Source organism: Callorhinus ursinus, unplaced genomic scaffold (genome assembly GCF_003265705.2).
Source record: "Callorhinus ursinus isolate GAN/ISIS: 27379988/994484 unplaced genomic scaffold, GSC_fseal_2.0 scaffold3, whole genome shotgun sequence".
NCBI lineage: Eukaryota > Metazoa > Chordata > Mammalia > Carnivora > Otariidae > Callorhinus > Callorhinus ursinus.
The window spans coordinates 66621030-66638764 of NW_027397065.1; the positions used below are offsets into that span (position 1 = coordinate 66621030).

General features: G+C 42.5%; 1 protein-coding gene across 4 annotated transcripts in view; it reads left to right on the forward strand.

Annotated features, from left to right (window-relative positions):
* Positions 1-17735, forward strand: part of ADAMTS12 (ADAM metallopeptidase with thrombospondin type 1 motif 12) — a 297469-nt gene that overhangs the window by 177082 nt on the left and 102652 nt on the right. For all 4 annotated transcript variants that reach the window (XM_073891049.1, XM_073891050.1, XM_025867427.2 and 1 more), the window contains 2 exons: positions 8214-8338; positions 11829-11978. In XM_073891049.1, coding sequence (XP_073747150.1) covers positions 8214-8338; positions 11829-11978 — 275 coding nt within the window. The remainder of the gene's footprint in view (positions 1-8213; positions 8339-11828; positions 11979-17735) is intronic.

A 17735-nucleotide genomic window follows, 5' to 3' on the forward strand; every position in this document is an offset into this window, starting at 1 on the left:
GGTTTGTCTTGATAAGCTCAAATGATTAAGAGGGTGCTTTGTAGAACATGTGTAGTCCAAGTCTCCCCACATTCGGTGAGCCAGCATGACCTCCCTAAAGTTCTTTTGCAACTCGGGCATGCTCAGGGCATGTGGTACTGAGGCAGAGCTAATTAATGCTTCTCGAGGCTTCTGTGATCAAGGGCATGCAAGAAAATAAACGAGTGTTTCCTGGACTAACCTTTTATGAGACTTGGAGATTAAGAGGCCAAGAGGGCACAGAAAAATTGTGCTCACTTAAAACCTCTTGGCAGAGTCATGACATTTAGTAGAAAAGTAGTAAGGTATCCTGATGACCCTGTCACTGAACTTGTGTTAAGCGCCACATATCGTGCATGGAAGTTCTACACAGGGGCAGGGTACCCAGCCACAAACGATCAGCAACTTAGCTCATTGTGCACTTGCCTTGTAAAAAACAAAAAACAAAAAACAAAAAATGACAAAAGCAGTAGGGAAGATTTTGAGGGGAGCCTTCAGGCCCTAACATTTTTTTTTTCCTCTTCAGTGACTAGCCCCCAGGTTATTCCAGAATTGCTCTTGCGGGAATGATGGAATGTGGGAAGAATAATCCCCTTTGTTGCCATCTACTTCTCAGCTCCTTTCCCTCTCCTTCACTCCCTCTGCCAGTCGTCCTGCTGCCAGCTTACCTGGACAGCCTCGCAGACCCGGCCCGTGTGTGTAGACGGTTCAGCCTCGACCTTGCTCTCCTGCCTGGGGTCTCTGTTCTCCCTTCTCGTCCTCATCACCGTCACGAGCTATGAAGGGTCTCAGATTTTGTTCTCCCTGCGAGCTCACCTGCTCTCCGGCCATGCGTCCCTGGACTCAACGCTGGCAGAAGACATGAGGCTTCCGGGCAGGGAAAGAGGACTTTCTTCCTCACAGCACAACACACGGCTCGAGCTTCATGTCTGCAGCTGCCCCTCTTGTCCCCTTACCGGGGTGACGGGAACAGCCCCGGTGGATGCTGGGCACGTTGTGGGCTTGATCTCGGCTGAGGAATCCCAACACAAGGAAACATCAGCCCTTCCGAAGTGCTTGTGAGCAGACCTGTCAGCTTGTGCCCCTGAGGGAGCCATTAGCCTCCCCGCCCCCTGCCCCGGACAGCTAAGATATCTGTCCTCTTCTCTGGAGGGGAACACTGACTCTGTACTCCAAGTCTGTTTCTACACAACATCCTTGGAAAGAGACAAAAGCTGTCAGTGCCTTTGCTCAGATGATGTGAAGAAACACGAGCGATCCATGTGGACCTGCCTCCCAGCGGTTCCTCCTACAGGCACCAGAATTATTATTACAGATGCTCGTTGCTCCGTTCTTACGCTTCTGACCCCTTGCCTTCCACTTCTCTAATCCGCAGGAGATCTTGCCTCTTCACTGACTCACCACAAAACCTTGTCCCCGTGGGGGCAGCTCTTTTGTCCAGCACAGGGGATGTAGTCTCCACCTTTTCTCCATTCCTTGTTGGGGGGGGTGGTGGTGTGTAACCTCAATGTGGGGTGTATACCTGCTGTGAGCCAGGCTCTGGGCAGTGCCTGAGATGAGTAGGGGAATAAACCTCAGTCCTTGATCTGAAAGAGCTAAGGAGGAAACAGGCATACAGTTTGATCATTTTAACCCAGAGCAGCAAGTGCTGTGAGCCAGGTGGGCACAAGATAAACTGGCGGGAACCTAATCCAGAATGAGGTTGGGGAAGACCTGCTGGAAATGCTCAGATTGGGTCTTAAAGAATGGATGCTGAATAGGTTGAAGGGGTAGAAGTGGGAAGAAAGACATTCTAGGTAAAGGAGCAGCTTGAAGAAAGCAAGGTGAAGGGGCGTCTGGGTGGCTCAGTCGGTTGAGCGTCCGACTCTTGCTTTCGGCTCAAGTCACGATCTCAGGGTCATGAAATGGAGCCTCGCGTCGGACTCGGTGCGCAGCAGGGAGTCTGCTTGAGATTCTCTCCCTTTCTCTCTCCCTCCCCTTCTTCCCCTCTCCCCACTGTCTCTCTTTCTCTAAAATAAAGAAAATATTACAAAAAAAAAGAAAGGTAAAAGAGCCTGATATATGGCATGTGGGGTGTGGGAGGAAGGTAATATCAGCCTTTTGAATGTTGCCGGAGCATACACTGTGAGGTTGCAGATGAAGGGAGAGCTTCCTGGAGGTCAGACTTTGAAGGGTTTTGAGCCCTGGGTCATGATGTGGGTAGACTTTGGTCTTGGCCAGATCACCCTGGCAACAGCATGGAGGATGGATTTAAGAACAAGGAAGAAAGGAGGACAGTTATGAGATGATGTGAGCATAAACTCAGGCATGGAATGATGAGAGTTTCAGCTCGGGCAGCTGGGAGTAAAAATGGAGGAGGGGAGGGAGACTTCGCAGCACATGAGGACAGATGGGGATGCAGGATGTGGAGGGAGAGAGGACCAACAGGAGGACCCTGGTGTTTCTAGATTAGACCACTAAGCTGTTGGTGCTTCAACTAAGAGGAAGCAGGAAGAATAGCAGGTTAATAACTGGGGGGCGGGGGCACTTTGGGGATGCTGACTTGGGGGCTCTTGTGGTACCATTTAGAAGGTGCCTATCGAGAGATTTGAGTGCACGACTTGTACTCTAGGAGAGATTTGGAATGAGTTATAGACTTGAGAGTCAGCGGCATATAGATGAGTTCCCCAAATCTGACTGTGATTGAGAGTGAACTAAGCAATGAGCCAAAAGAAGGGCAGTAGAAGAGCCTGTAAAGGAGCCTGAGAAGCAGTCAGAGAGCAGGAGGGGGATGAAGAGCTGGGTGTCTGAGAAGTGGAGGGTCTCTTCCTGCGTTTGTCTCCTTCCTGGGGGGGGGGGGTGTGACCTAGGGGAGTAGAAATAAGCAATAGTCATCCATTGGCTAACTGCTAAATCGTTCCAGTTGTCCAAGCAATGAGTTTAGAGAAGTCTTCAACAGTTTGGAAACCACTAATCCCAGACTAGGACTAAAAACCTAGAATCAAAGCCCAGCTTTGCCAACACCTGCTGTGTGACTTGGCTAAGGTAGTGCCCCTCTCTGGCCTGGATTTCCTCACTGTCAAAGTGAGAAGACTAGATGCATAAAACCTAAGGCCCTTCAGGGAAATAGGCTTAGTAAAGATGGGAAACTTGGAGGCATGAGTTCCTGCTGCAACATCTGGAAAACTGACCCTGCTTACCCCAGGATGATGAAGAGGTGTCCTTGCTGACACTGAATTTGGCTCAGGTCCTGGAGAGAGTGGAAGTTTGTAAACATTCACTTTTCTTTAAACAAACATTCATGGATTGATATGTAAGTCCTACAAAATGGCGAGTCCAGCCAATATCGAAGCAAAAATTGAGCTTTTCTGATCCGGTAGCATCCCATCTTGAGCTGTGTGCCCTGACCAGGGACTTTGTGAGTCAATGAAGAACATTCTAAAATAAGGTCCCTCTGCCTCTACCTGTGTGGTCACCTTAACTCTAATAAGTTTGTCTATTTATGGCTATTTAGACAGGGAGCTTAATTGACCCTTTGTGTGGGTGTGTGAGAGTGTGAAGTGTATGGGTATGTGAGTATTTGAGTGTGTGGGCTCTTCTTACCCACTGTCACCCATTGAAAGCTTCCCTTTGATTCAAAACTATGGGATTTCACATAAAATTAAGTAGTAAGTAACCCACATAGAATCATACTGAGAAGTACAGTGTAAGATTTTCTATTGCAACCCTTGAGCCTTAATTCAGACCAGTTATTATTTTTAAGATATTTTAGAAGTATTTTTGTTTTGAAATAATTATAGAGTCACATGCAGTTGAAAGAAATAGTGCAAGGAGTTCCCTTATATCCTTCCCCCATCTTCTGGTGGTAACATCTGGCGTAACTGTAGTACAATATCATAACTGAAAAGTTAATATTTGTAGAGACCCTTACCTTATTGAGATTTCACATCAGTTTTACCAGCACTGATTGAGGTGTGTGTGTGTGTGTGTGTGTGTGTGTGTGTGTGTGTGTATGTACATTTCATTCTATGCAGTTTTAATACATACAGATTTATGTGACTATTGCTGCAATACAGAACAGTTTCATCACCAAGTCCCCTCATGCTACCCTTTTGTACCTCCCTTCTGCCTACCAGCCTAACCCCTGGAAAGCGCTAGTCTGTTCTCTATGTAATTGTGTCCTTTCAAGAATGGTGTACAGGTGAAATCATAGAGTATGTGATCTCTTGAGACTGGATTGTTTTCATTCAACATAATTCCTTCAAGAAACATCCAAATTCTGTGTCTTTAAGCATTTGTTCCATTTTACTTTATTTTATTTTATTTTTAAAATATTTTATTTATTTGAGAAAGAGGGAGAGAGTACGAGCAGGGGGAGGAGGAAAAGGAGAGGGAGAGGCAGGCTCCCCACTGGACAGGGAGCCCAATGCAGAGCTTGATCCCAGGACCCCAAGATCATGGCAACCCCTGTTCCGTATTTTAAAGAAACTGTCAAGCGATGTCGGCAGTGACTGTACCCGTTTCCTTCCTCACCAGCCCTGGTCCCAGCGACCAGCTTAGCACATCCGTCCTCCCCACTGTTTGGGTGCTGCCGCTGTCTTTCGTTGCCTTCATTCTGATATGTCTGTAGTAATAGGTCACGGTGGTCTTAACTTGCAATTCTCTGATGGCGAAGGATGTTGAACCCGTCTTCACATACTTATTTGTCATCTGTCCATCCTCCTTGGTGAGAAGAAACTTCGTGTTTGCTTATTTTCTTGTTGTTTTTATTGTTGAGTTTTGAGAGATCTTTATGTATTCTGGATCCGAGTCCTTTGTCTTACAGAGATTGCCCTCCATTCTGGAATCATCTTTTCATTGTCTTTGAAGGTTTCTCTCAGAGGAAAAGTTTTGAATTTTGAACGGGGCCCAATTTTTCAGTTTCCCCTTATATAGATCATGTCCTTACTGTAAAGTCTGTGAACTCTTTGTCTAGCCCCAGGTCCCCAAGATTTTCTCCTATGATTTTTTTCTAAAAGCTTTATAGTTTTACATTTTACATTTAAATCTATGATCCATTCTGAGTCAGTATTTGTGTAAGGTATGAAGTTCAGACTGAGGATCCCGTCTTTCATCAGCATTTGGTAATTTTCCCGATACAGATCTTGCACCTGTTCTGTTAGACTTATGCCTAAGGATTTCTTTTTCTTTGGGATAATTCTAGATGGTATTATTTTTTAATTCATGAGTATTCTCTCAGAGACTTCCTCACTCACACACATAAAACAACAAAAGCCCACAACCAAACAAAGAGATGTAGGGTTGAAAACAGACCGCAAAACAATCGAATCGCCGTTGACGCTTTGTTTGCTGATCTGCCTTCCTGTGTGAAAGAGCTGTAACTGAGGCGGGCTCCTGATGAAGCTGGCTACCCACCGGAGGCATGCTTCTCCCAGGAGCCTTTGTTCTTGGAGCCTTTGATTCAATATCTGGCCTGAATCACCTTCAGCTAGCTTCTCACTTCTCTGAGGTTTAATTCCTTCTTATTTTAACATGAAAATAACAGTGCTTTCTTTAGAAATAATGCCAGGAAGATGCAGTTAAATTAAGTGAAAGAATATATGTGAAAGTATCTGGCACATAGTAAATGATCAAGAAATACTGCCTTCCTTTCCCTTCCTTCTTCACTCCCTTTGTATTTACTTCTCTTTCCTTCCTTTCCTTTCCTTTCTCTTTCCTCCCATGCCTGTTTTATGCCCCTTGCCAGTTCTTTATGGTGGGTGGGGACTGTTGGCTCTGGTAGGGCTATTACTCTAACTACGCTTGACGAGATGAACAGGAGGCTGACCCCTGTGCCCGGCTAGTCCCCCCACAACTCCTCTTCCTCCTCCACCATCTAGCGTTCTGCTGGATGATGAAACAGTGAGGATTAGTAAATAGTGAAGTCTGTTGATTCTATTTAAATTCATAATGCTCAGCAGTTCGGTGAGTTTTCATGAGTGATGATGAGCCACCTTTTTGTGTTTTTGTAAAAGGCAGGTGGTCTGTGGTGGTTCATTAACATGCAGGAGGGGGACCTGTAAGTGCCTTTAATAGGCATCTGAAGCCTCTCGGGTCTTGTTTGTTTGGGGTGTGGGCCTTAGCAAAATACAGAATGAGACAGAAGCAGGTTCATAGTTTCACATAGAGATTGTCCTGAACTCCTTGGTTTGAGGCCGGAGTGACAGACTCAGATTAGATTGGGCCAGTGGATGTAGTCATTCTCCAGGTAGAACCCACCCTGTATGAGGGACAGCTCCATAGAGAGACCCCAAAGAAATGGGGCAAGTGAAAAGAGTATCTCCTTTAGAAATTCAAATGAAGCTGGAGTCCCCCTAGAGCTGATCATCCCTCTCCCTCCTTTGACGGATGTTCAGCAGTTAATTTGGAACATGTCTTCTCCTTTCATCGCTAGTTATAACTGTGGCCAAGTGGGTGACTCAGGAGCCCTGGGAGTTGCAGGCTGGAGATGTCCACCGCAGCATCCTAATTGTTGTCAGACAACCAGGGATCCTAACGGGTTAGAAGCCCGGAGAGATTATGTCACCCTCTGCCCTTCACCCACAGATGTGAGACCAAAATGGAAGCCATGGGCAAGGAAACACTGAGTGCAACCCCAGCCTTGTAGGAGATCTCATGCAAGGAAGAAGCTTGTTGTTGAAAATATATATTTTTTTTAATTAGAAATACAAATGCCTCTCTGGAATTGTATTGGCTTAGGAAGCAGAGAGCTGCTAGAGACGGAACTTCGAACAGCTGTTGGTCTTGGCCAATGTATTTTTAATTTTTCTTCAAGGGCTACTTGTTCCAGTGATAATTTCTATCCTGCACTTCTGTCCTTCAGGTTCTTTTATTTTTAAAATTTTATTTTATTAGGTTATGTGAGTCACCATACAGCACATCACCAGTTTTTGATGTAGTGATCCACAATTTATTGTTTTCGTATAACACCCAGTGCTCCATGCAGTACGTGCCCTCCTTAATACCCATCACCAGGCTAACCCATCCCCTGACCCCCCTCCCCTCTAAAACCCTCCGTTTGTTTCTCGGAGTCCATAGTCTCTCATGGTTCGTCTCTCCCTCCGATTTCCCCCCTTCATGTTTCCCTTCCTTCTCCTAATGTCCTCCATGCTTTTCCTTCTGCTCCACAAATAAGTGAAACCATATGATAATAGACTTTCTCTGCTTGACTTATTTCACTTAGCATCATCCCCTCCAGCCCCATCCATGTTGATGTAAAAGTTGGGTATTCATCCTTTCTGATGGCTGAGTAATACTCCATTGTCTATATGGACCACATCTTCTTTATCCATTCGTCTGCTGAAGGGCATCTCTGCTCTTTCCACAGTTTGGCTATTGTGGACGTTGCTGCTATGAACATTGGGGTGCATATGGCCCTTCTTTTCACTACATCTGTGTCTTTGGGGTAAATACCCAGTAGTGCAATTGCTGGGTCATAGCGTAGCTCTATTTTTAATTTTTTGAGGAATCTCTATGAGGCCAGTATTACCTTAATCCCCAAACCAGGCAAAGACCCCATCAAAAAGGAGAATTTCAGAGCGATCTCCCTGATGAATATGGATTCCAAAATCACCAACAAAATCCTAGCTAATAGGATCCAACAATACATTAAAAGGATCATCCACCATGACCAAGTGGGATTTTAGTCCCAGAATGCAAGGATGGTTCAACATTCGCAAATCAATGTGATAGAACATAAGAGGAGAGAGAAGAACCATATGGTCCTCTCAATTGATGCAGAAAAAGCATTTGACAAAACACAGCATCCTTTCCTGATTAAAACTCTTCACAGTATAGGGATAGAGGGAACATTCCTCAAGTTCATAAAATCCGTCTATGAAAAACCCACAGCAAATATTATCTTCAATGGGGAAAAGCTGAGAGCCTTTCCCTTAAGATCAGGAACATGTCAAAGATGCCCACTCTCGCCACTATTATTCAACCTAGTACTACAAGTCCTAGCAACAGCAATCAGACTTCAGGTTCTTTTAATAAAAGTCATGAGGGTAATGGTGTTGAGAGCAGGGAGTAAGTTTCCCTCTGCCAAACTCCTGCCAAATAGATGTCTGAGGCACCCACCCAGAGCGCATCACATCTGGCTGCTTCCGAGGACTTGTGTGATGAGACCTGAGCATGGGAAGCTCAGCTGTGCCTGTCTCTTCCTCTTCTTTCTCTAGCAAGGATTGAAAATCGTCCACCATGCAGAGAAGACACTGTCCAGCTTCTGTAAGTGGCAGAAAAGCATCAATCCAAAGAGTGACCTCAACCCGGCCCATCATGATGTGGCTGTCCTCCTCACCAGGTACCCCGGGGACTACGTGGAAGCCAGGGGCTGCAAATAGGGGGGCTAGTGGGTGAAAGAGTTATCCCATATTCAGACTTATGCATTATCGCCTACTCTTTGCTGCTTTCAGTCATTTTTAAAGGTAGCTTCTGTGACCAGATGACTCCCAATGCCCATACCAGTGAGGGGGCAGTTAGTAAACGTGTGTAGCAAAACTCTCCATGATAAACTGCATCTGCGGGCAAATTGCAGGGCTTTTTCCTATCCCAACGATGATTTCATCTTTAAAATTGGCTTTTTCATGCAGCTCCATAAACAATCAGGAAGATGTTTGCAGATCCTCATTAAAGACTACTGTAACTCTTAAGCATGAGATTTCCTATCCTTTCTTTTATTTTCAAACATTTTCCTCCAGTTTAGAAACATACAACTATCTCTACAGAAATCAGTCCTCCTGGTAACCTATCCCTGACTGATGTTGAAGACAGAATATAGGCAGCAGGTCCCCACCCTGAATAGGCAGAGCTGTTTGCTTACACTTGTCTCCCTTTACCCCCATGAAGACAATATTTTGTTCTGATTACAGATAAACCCTATGGTGCTAACAAAAACCATCAACCTTTTAGGACTCATAGCTGTGAAAGGCTAATGAACTTTTCTGATCAACCCAGGCTCAGGGAGGCTATGTGTGCTCATTGATTCAGTAAATGTTTGTTGAATACCTCCTGTGTACCAAACACTATTTTAATCCAGACAAATGAAGGTCTTTCATTCATGGGGGAGGTAAGTTCTCATGGGGAACCCCTGTGCAGATTCAGAGACATCAAGAAATCCAGGAACGTGTCCTCGAAGAGGCCACTTGTCCTGGCTTTTCAGCCACCGAGAACCTCAGGCGCTGGAAGGTCCTGTGTGTATGTTCTCCCTGGGGGGACAGGCTGCTCCTGAACATTTTGGCCTGTCATCTGTCCCTTTGGTATCCCAGTGCACGTGACGGCCTGCAAAGGATGATAACCGGCCTTCACTCCAACCATCAGAATCCTTCTTTTGAGTGAAAGTATCAAAGTGTTGGTTGAATGCCAACAATTTCCAAAGGAAGTCTGTGACATAAACCTATTACATTAGGCTCATATTGGGACCTGTGACATCAGTAGTTCCCCTGGGAGGTAGGTTAATGTGAGTAGGGAATGTAAGCACAGGGGCTCTGGGGAGCGAGCAAGCGGGCAGGAAACCCTGAGGACCTGGGCAAGAAGCCAGGAAAAGAGCTCAGTCGAGGCAGGACTTATCTGTAGGGAATAACCCTGGCTTTGGGGCCACCGCTGGAAGCTGTGTCAGCTCCACCTCTCTTCTTGCCCTGAAAGCACAAATCATTTCTTCTCTCCTTCTCACATGAAGAAATGAGTGAGTTGATAAGAGCTGGCATTTGGGGAGTGTTTGATGTAGCACTGTGCTACATCTGTTAGAACAAGCATCATTCCATTTAACCTCCACAGCAACCCTGGTCGTTGACTGCCATCAGCCATTCCCATTTTACAGAGGGTGAAACTGAGGTTTGGTTAGGTCACTTGCCCCAAATCTCATTGCTGGTAACAGGTGCAACTGGGACTTAAATCCAGGCAGTTGGACCCTAATAGTTTATACTCTTAACTCTTACCCATAAAGATATGAAGGATCTGCTCTCTTATTATTATGATAATTTTTCTTCTTTGGAACAAGGGCCTGGTTTCACTGTATGATGAACCTCACCAGCTCCTAAACAGTGGAGGGTATTTCAAATTCGAAAACAGGATTTCTCACCCTTGGCATCACAGACATTTTGGGTCGGTTAATTCTTTGTTGTGAAGGGCTGTCCTGTGCGTGGAAGCCTCTGTCCAGAAGATGCCAGTAGCACCCTCCTCCAAGTGTGACAACCAAAACAGTCTCCAGACACTGCCACATGTCCTCTAGGAGTGGGTGGGGAGCCAAATCAACCCCTTCTGGGAACCTCTGTTCTGAAGAAACCAGCCGGACCAGGGAGGGAGGTATAAGACTTGCCTCTGGAGGCCTGGGATGAGATTCACTTCCACAGGCTTTCTGCAGAGTTGCATTGAGGAGAAAGTATATTTGGCTTGAATGTACCTAATGAAGTGGGACCCGTAGCTGCATACCAGGGCGTATTTTCTCTTATCCTGCTCCCAGCGTGTGGTAGAGGTAGAGCTAATCTGCTTTGGGGAGCGTAAACTCCTGCCCTGGAAGACTCACATTCCTATACATTTCTTTTATTACCCCCTTTTGTCCTCTTTAGTGCTGGATACATAGTAGGCACTCAGCAAACAATTAATTAATGGACCTGACTCCTGTCCCATCACAATGAGAAAACCAGTGGGTTAGCAGGAGACACCAATCATCTTTTCCCAGCAGCTCCATGCGGGCCTAGACTTAAAAAAAAAAAAAAGAAATAGTGACAAGTACATGTTGCAGTAGGGGCAGTACAGCGTTTGCTTGGTCCTCCCACAGACCCAGCAATTATTTAGAATGATTGGGCTGCATGATCCAGTCCAGCTCTCCAACACCAAACCGCCCAGCAACCATTGCTATTAACGTGGAGACCAGACCAGCTGGCATGCCCTGAGATGGGGGCTGCCCTCTGTCCTCTCCCACTGTCCCGACCATTGTCTCCTGGACGACTGAGGACTCACAGGAGTTTTCAGAGGCTCGATCTTTTCCGTGGCCCAGTGGAAACAAAAAAACAGACCATGTGTTGCCCGGTGAGTTGAAGGTCTGTAACTAACTGAAGCTCAGAGCCTTGTTGGCGTTTGTGTTACTTATTCTCGGCAGAGAGCTCTTCTTGAAGAAAACCAAAGGACTAGTTAACTCTTATCAATGACTGAAATAATCCCCACAAACATATGGGAGCACATTTTACATTTAAGGACTATATCCAGTATTTTTTGAGATCCCAGGAGTCTTTTTTTGCATGTGCATTTCCCTCCCATATGCAATGTTGTTAGGGTAGTGGGGCTGGAGAGACAACTGATTTGAGCTCCGGATGGATTGATGAGACCAATTGCCTTTTTCATGAATAAGCAAAAGTTCTCAGATGAATTTTGAGCACAGACCTCAGAAAGACCAAAAAGGGGTTTCATATTTGAACACCTTCAGCCACTGCTGGTTGTCCTTTCTCTATATAAAAGTTCAAATAATCTTTAATTTTCCATCAAATCCTTGTCTTTTGGTCCAAACAGTGTAATTTGGCCTCCTGGGATTAAGGGCAGAAGCAACTCAGAATAAAACATTTGTCATATTTTCGCACATTTTTTAAGTGTTAGTGAGATTCAGTAATTAAGAGGTGAAATCAGAATAATCTAATGAATTCAGAATTGCCCCGCTATATTCATATGGACTTTTAAAAACAATTTGATTCATGCTTCCCGGACCACATCGAATGTGAATTACTACCCATATTTTTTCCAGAAGGGTTTTTTTCAGATGTTTCTTTGGGAGCCTATGCATCTCTGTTCTCTGCTTCCAGAAAAGACATCTGTGCTGGTGTCAATCGCCCCTGTGAGACTTTGGGTCTGTCCCACCTGTCGGGAATGTGCCAACCTCACCGGAGTTGTAACATCAATGAAGACTCTGGACTCCCTCTGGCTTTCACAATTGCCCATGAGCTCGGACACAGGTAAAGGGCCAAGGAAACGGGGATCTCCTTGCCATGTTTATGCACCACGTTGGTAGAGAGAAGGGAAAGCACCTTAAATGGGGCATCAGGAGTTGGGTTGCATTGTGTCTTGAGACTCACCCTCCTAAACCTCTGCTTCCTCACCTGTAAAGTGGGGATCATGATGAACTTCAGAGATTTCAGTGTCTTTTATTCCCTGGCCACCTGTGCCTGTCTACATCGCAGAATCAAAGAGGCTACTACAGTTTGCTGAATTAGAATAAGTTGAGCACAGACAAGGACATAAGCTTTAACTCACCTGATTAATTCAGAAACAACAATCCCTGTTTAGTTCTTACGAAATAGTAATAATATTAATATCGCTAAAAAGTCACAAACATTAACATTTTTGCACCTTTACTCTATGTCATCCACTTTATGTTGGGTCATTGAATCCTCTCAACAACCTTATGAAACAGATACTATTGTTAGCCCCATTTTACTTATATGGATTAAAGGAACTCATTGAATAAAGCAGAAATTTAAAACTGCCATCAATCGGAAAAGACCATCAAGCAAATGTCCGTTAACAGGAGGTGCATTTGTCTCAATAATGTGTGAATTTGATTAGATGAATTCATGGAAGGCAGGTTGCAGAATGTTTTGAGTGAAGAGATAATGAGGATTCTGGATTTTCCAGGTATCAGAGGAAAGGTATTAGCTTATTTATAACTTAATTTGTTGGTATATTTACTAACAACAAATAAGAGATCATACTAATTAGAAGCTCAGAGTAGGGAGCCATGTGAATGACTCAGCTATACCCCTTCCCTTTCGTGTAGCCACCAGGCTGGATTTCCTCCCATGAAGGAAGGAAGCAGAACCCCATGACATACTTTGAGTGTACAGGTTGGAAAGAGTTGGGATTGGAAAGAGCCCTGGAGATTGGATATTCCAGGCCTGGCCTCCCTGGTCTGGGCATCATTTTTCTCATGTAACACTGGAAGTTTTCAAAATACTTTCACCTGCATGACAAAACTAGAGTATTGGCTTGGGAGTTGGGAAAAGTGAGTGCTTACTCTGGCTTTTCCATCAGCCACTATTATCACCTTAGATAATTCCCTTCACCTCTCCTCACTTGCTGCCTCATCTGTGAAGTGAGTAGGTTGAACTAAGGCAATTTCTTAGGTATTGTCATTTTTTTTATTATTCTTACCAAAAAGCCCTGGGAGATAAATGTGATATGTTTTAGTATCCTTAGTCATCAGAAATGTAAAGACAAAGAGGTTAAGTGACTTGCTTATACAGGTAATTAATGATGGGAGACAGAAGGCTAGGTATTGAAAAGACTAGGCTGTAGTTGTTGGCACGCCGATAATAAAACTTGATAAAATGAAAGCTATTCTCATGTGCAAACGTATAGGCATCCTCCATCCTGATATGTGGAGGGATATGTCCCCTGCAGCCTCCAGTCAAGTCTTTGGTGTCAGTAGCACCTGCTGGCTAAGCAATGCAAATGAATATAGCTAAGTCAAACTGAGAAATGACTGCTCAAGATCTTCCCAGCAGTGATATACTCAAGGTAAAGAAAAATTGAGAAGACTTGATAAAAGATGCTCTCAAATGCTCATTGCCAGTGTTCAAAGAATGGATTCCTTATATCTTCAACTTAATCTGGCTTTATAAAAGGATTCAGAAATATGTTAAGCAGGTTCTACAAAATCAGAGTTGCTCCAATTTTTGACACAATCATTGGCATGGTTATCTGGACATGGACTTACCATCTTTGTGAGGAAGGCCACAAAGCCACGGCCATAAAGCCAAGGGCAAGTATGATCCACCTTTCAGAGTTTAGAAATTCTCCAATAAGGGTGACAACCCCTTGGTAACATTACTCCAGCACAATTTCCCTGAATTCTTGAAAACAAAGAGTTGTAGATGTTTACTGGTCATCAGAAGTGGTAGATTATGTAACAGAGTAGAAGTGAGTCACTACCTGAATTGATTTGATATTTTGATATTTGTCCCCTAAATGTCAAGGATCTGTGCTCTCATTGCTGATGACTGCTTCTGATCATACAGGTAAAGACAAAGTTGTGGACAGCCGTCATTTTTGCACCTCTCCATGTTGTTGCAAGACCCTTACCCCCTTTAACTGGAGTGATTTCCAGAGCACCCTTCCCCGCCCTTCATTTTTATCCTTTTCCCCTTTGGGGAGCCAGACAATAAAGAATAGGACTTTCTAAAAGTAATTGCGTATATGGGGAAGATTAGAAAGTAACCACATAGGCCCAAGTAAAGACTCAGAAAAGACCTGAGAAGACCTTAAGTTTTTACCTGAGGTTGATTCTTGGCACAAACACAGCCTATAATGATGATGATGATGATGATGATGATGATGATATAACAATAAAAACAGCAAACCCTAGGGAAGAGGAAGAACCTTATTTCCAGAGTTAACACATTAATAGACTCAAATGTCCATTTTTCCACACACACACAAATCATAAAACATACGAAGAACCAGGAAAGTATGACCCATTCAAAGGAAAAAATAAATCAACAGAAATTATTTCTGATGGCAGATTTATTACACAAAGATTTTAAAACAACTGCCTTAAAGATGCTCAAAGAACTAAAGAAGATGTGGAGAAAATCAAGAAAATGTTGTATGAACAAAATGAGAATATCAATAAAGAGATAGAAAATCTAAAAAGAAACCAGGATGAAATTTTGAAGCTAAAAAGTACAATCACTATAATAAAAAAATTAACTAGAGGGAATCATTGGCAGGTTTGAGCAGACAGAATAAGAACCAATGAACTTGAAGATAGGACAATGAAAATGATCAAGTCTAAAGACCACAAAGAAAAAAAGAGTACAGTTTTAGCCTGTGCAATAAGATGAGGAAAAAAAAAAAGACATATAGATTAGAAAGGTGTAAAACTAGCCTTATTTGCAGATAATATAATTGTATCTATAGAAAATCCCAAAGAATGTGTGCAAACACACAAACTAGAACAAATAAGCTCACAGGGTACAATATAATCATACAAAAATCAATCACATTTTTATATACTGTCAATGAACAGGTGGACACTGAAATTAAAAATGTAGTACCACCTTTCACGATCACTCAAAAGTATGAAATTTTTACATATAATTATTATATACTTTTAAGTCTAACAAAACATGTACAGGACTTGTATGCTGAAAACTACAAAACACTGAGGAAAGAATCAGAGATCTGAATAAACGGAGAAACATACTGTGTTCCTGAACTGGAAGACTCAACATGGTCAAGATGGAATTCTCCTGAAATAAATATATAGGTTTAATGATATTTCTACCAAAATTCCAGCAGGATTGTTTTTGAAATATAGAAAAGTTATTCTAAAATGTATAGGGAAAGGCAAAGGAATTAGAATAAGTTTTCAAAACAGTTTGAAAAAGAATGATAAAATGGGAAGAATCAGTCTACAAAACTTCAAAATTTATTATACAGCTTCGGTAACCAAGATTGTGTGGTTTGGGTGGAGGGAGAGACACAAAGATCAATGGAATCAACCAGAGAATGCAAAAATAGTGCAAAACAAATATATCCAACTGATTTCTTCACAAACGTATAAAAACAATTCAGTGGAGGAAAGGTAGCCTGTTTAAGAAAGGGTTCTGAAGCAATTGGACATTCGTAGGCAAAAATTTGAAAAATATAAAAAGACCCTCTACTTAAGCTTCACACCATATGCAAAAATTATCTTGAAGTAGAACACAGACTTAAATGTAAAATGTAAAACTAAAAACTTTTAGGACATAAATAGGAGAAAATTTTCAGTATCTAGGGTTAGGCAAAGAGTTTCTAAACTTGACCTCAAACGTGCAGTCCATAAATGGAAACATTAAAAAATTGGACTCATCAAAATTAGAAAATTTAGACAAGCCACAGCCTGAGAGAAAATATTTGCAAACCCTATGTAGTGGCTTGAGCAGTGTTCCCCTTCACTAATTCAAGGCTACTTGGAACTTCAGAATGTAATCTGTTTTGGAAATAGGGTCTTTGCAGTTGTTAATAATTAATAATTTTGAGATGAAATCACCCTAGATTCAGGCTGGGCCCTAAACGCAATGACTGGAAAGGGAGATGTGGACACAGAAAGATCAAAGAGAAGACCATGCACAGTTGGAGGCAGAAGTTCAAGTCTTGTTGCTACAAGTCAAGGAAACCTGCAGTCAGCAGAGCTGGAAGAGGCAAGCACAGATTCTCCCTTGGAGCCTTTGAAGTGTTCATAGTACTACTGACCTCCTGATTTCAGACTTCTGTCCTCCAGGACCGTGAGAGAATAAGTTCCTGTTATTTTAAGCCACCGAACTTACGGTAAATTTTTATGGCAGTCCTAGGAAACAAATACACCATATATTCAGTAGGACTAGCATCTAAAATATATAAGCAGCTAACAAAATTCAATAGTAACAAAACAAACAGTAATTCGAAAATGGGCAGAAGACCATTTCACCAAATTTCACCAAAATTTCATCAAAAAGGATATATAAATGGCAAATAAGCACTTGAAAATATATTCAACATTATTCGCCATCAGGGAAATGCAGATTAAGACCACAATGAAATATTGCTACACACCAATCAGAATGACTAAAAAAATAGTGATGACATCAAATGCTGACAAGGTTGCAGAGGAGCTGGATCATTCATACATTGCTGATGAGAAAGTAAGGTGGTTTAGGCTCTATAGAGAACAGGTTGTCAGTTTTTTAAATAGTAAACCTCTAACTACTATATGGGCCATGTAAAGATGACCTAATAAAATACTGTCATTTATTTTTTTTACTAAAATTTTTTTGAGTGTAGGTGACACACAATGTTACATTTTCTGGGTATACAATATAGTTTCATATATACAATATAGTGATTCAACTTCTCTATAAGTTATGCTGTGCTCACAAGTGTAGTGTATCTGTCACCACACAACCCTATCACGCTATCATTGACTATATTCAGGTGTTGTGCCTTTTATTCCCGTGGCTTATTCATTCCGTAACTGGAAGCCTGTATCTGCCACTCCCCTTTGCCCATTTTGACCACCCCCACCCCTCTGGCAACCTCCAGTTTGTTCTCTGTATTTACACATCTGATTTTGCTTTTTGTCTGTTTACTCATTTGCTTTTTCAGATTCCACATATGAGTGAAATCATATGGTATTTGTCTGACTTATTTCACTTAGCATAATGCCCTCTACTCTATCCATGTTGTTGCAAATGGCATGATCTCATTCTATTTATGGCTGAGTAATAATAGCCCATCATATATATATATATATATATATATACATATATATATATATATATATGTGTATGTATACACACACACACACACACCCCACGTCTTCTTCATCCATTCATCTATCGATGGACACTTAGGTTGCTTCCATATCTTGACTATGGTAAATAATGCTGCAGTAAATATGGGGGACATATATCTTTTTTGAATTAGTGTTTTCATTTCCTTTGGGTAAATACCCAGTAGGGGAATTACTGAATCATACGGTATTTCTATTGTTAAGTTTTTGAAGAACCTCCATGCTGTTTTTCACAGAGGCTGTACTGATTTATGTGCATGAGGGTTCCTTTTTCCCTACATTCTCACCAACACTTATTATTTCTTTTTTTTTTTTAGCCATTCTGACAGAAGTGAGGTGGTATCTCATGGTGCTTTTGATTTGCATTAAAACACTGTCTTTTAATTGACAAAAAAAAAGTTTA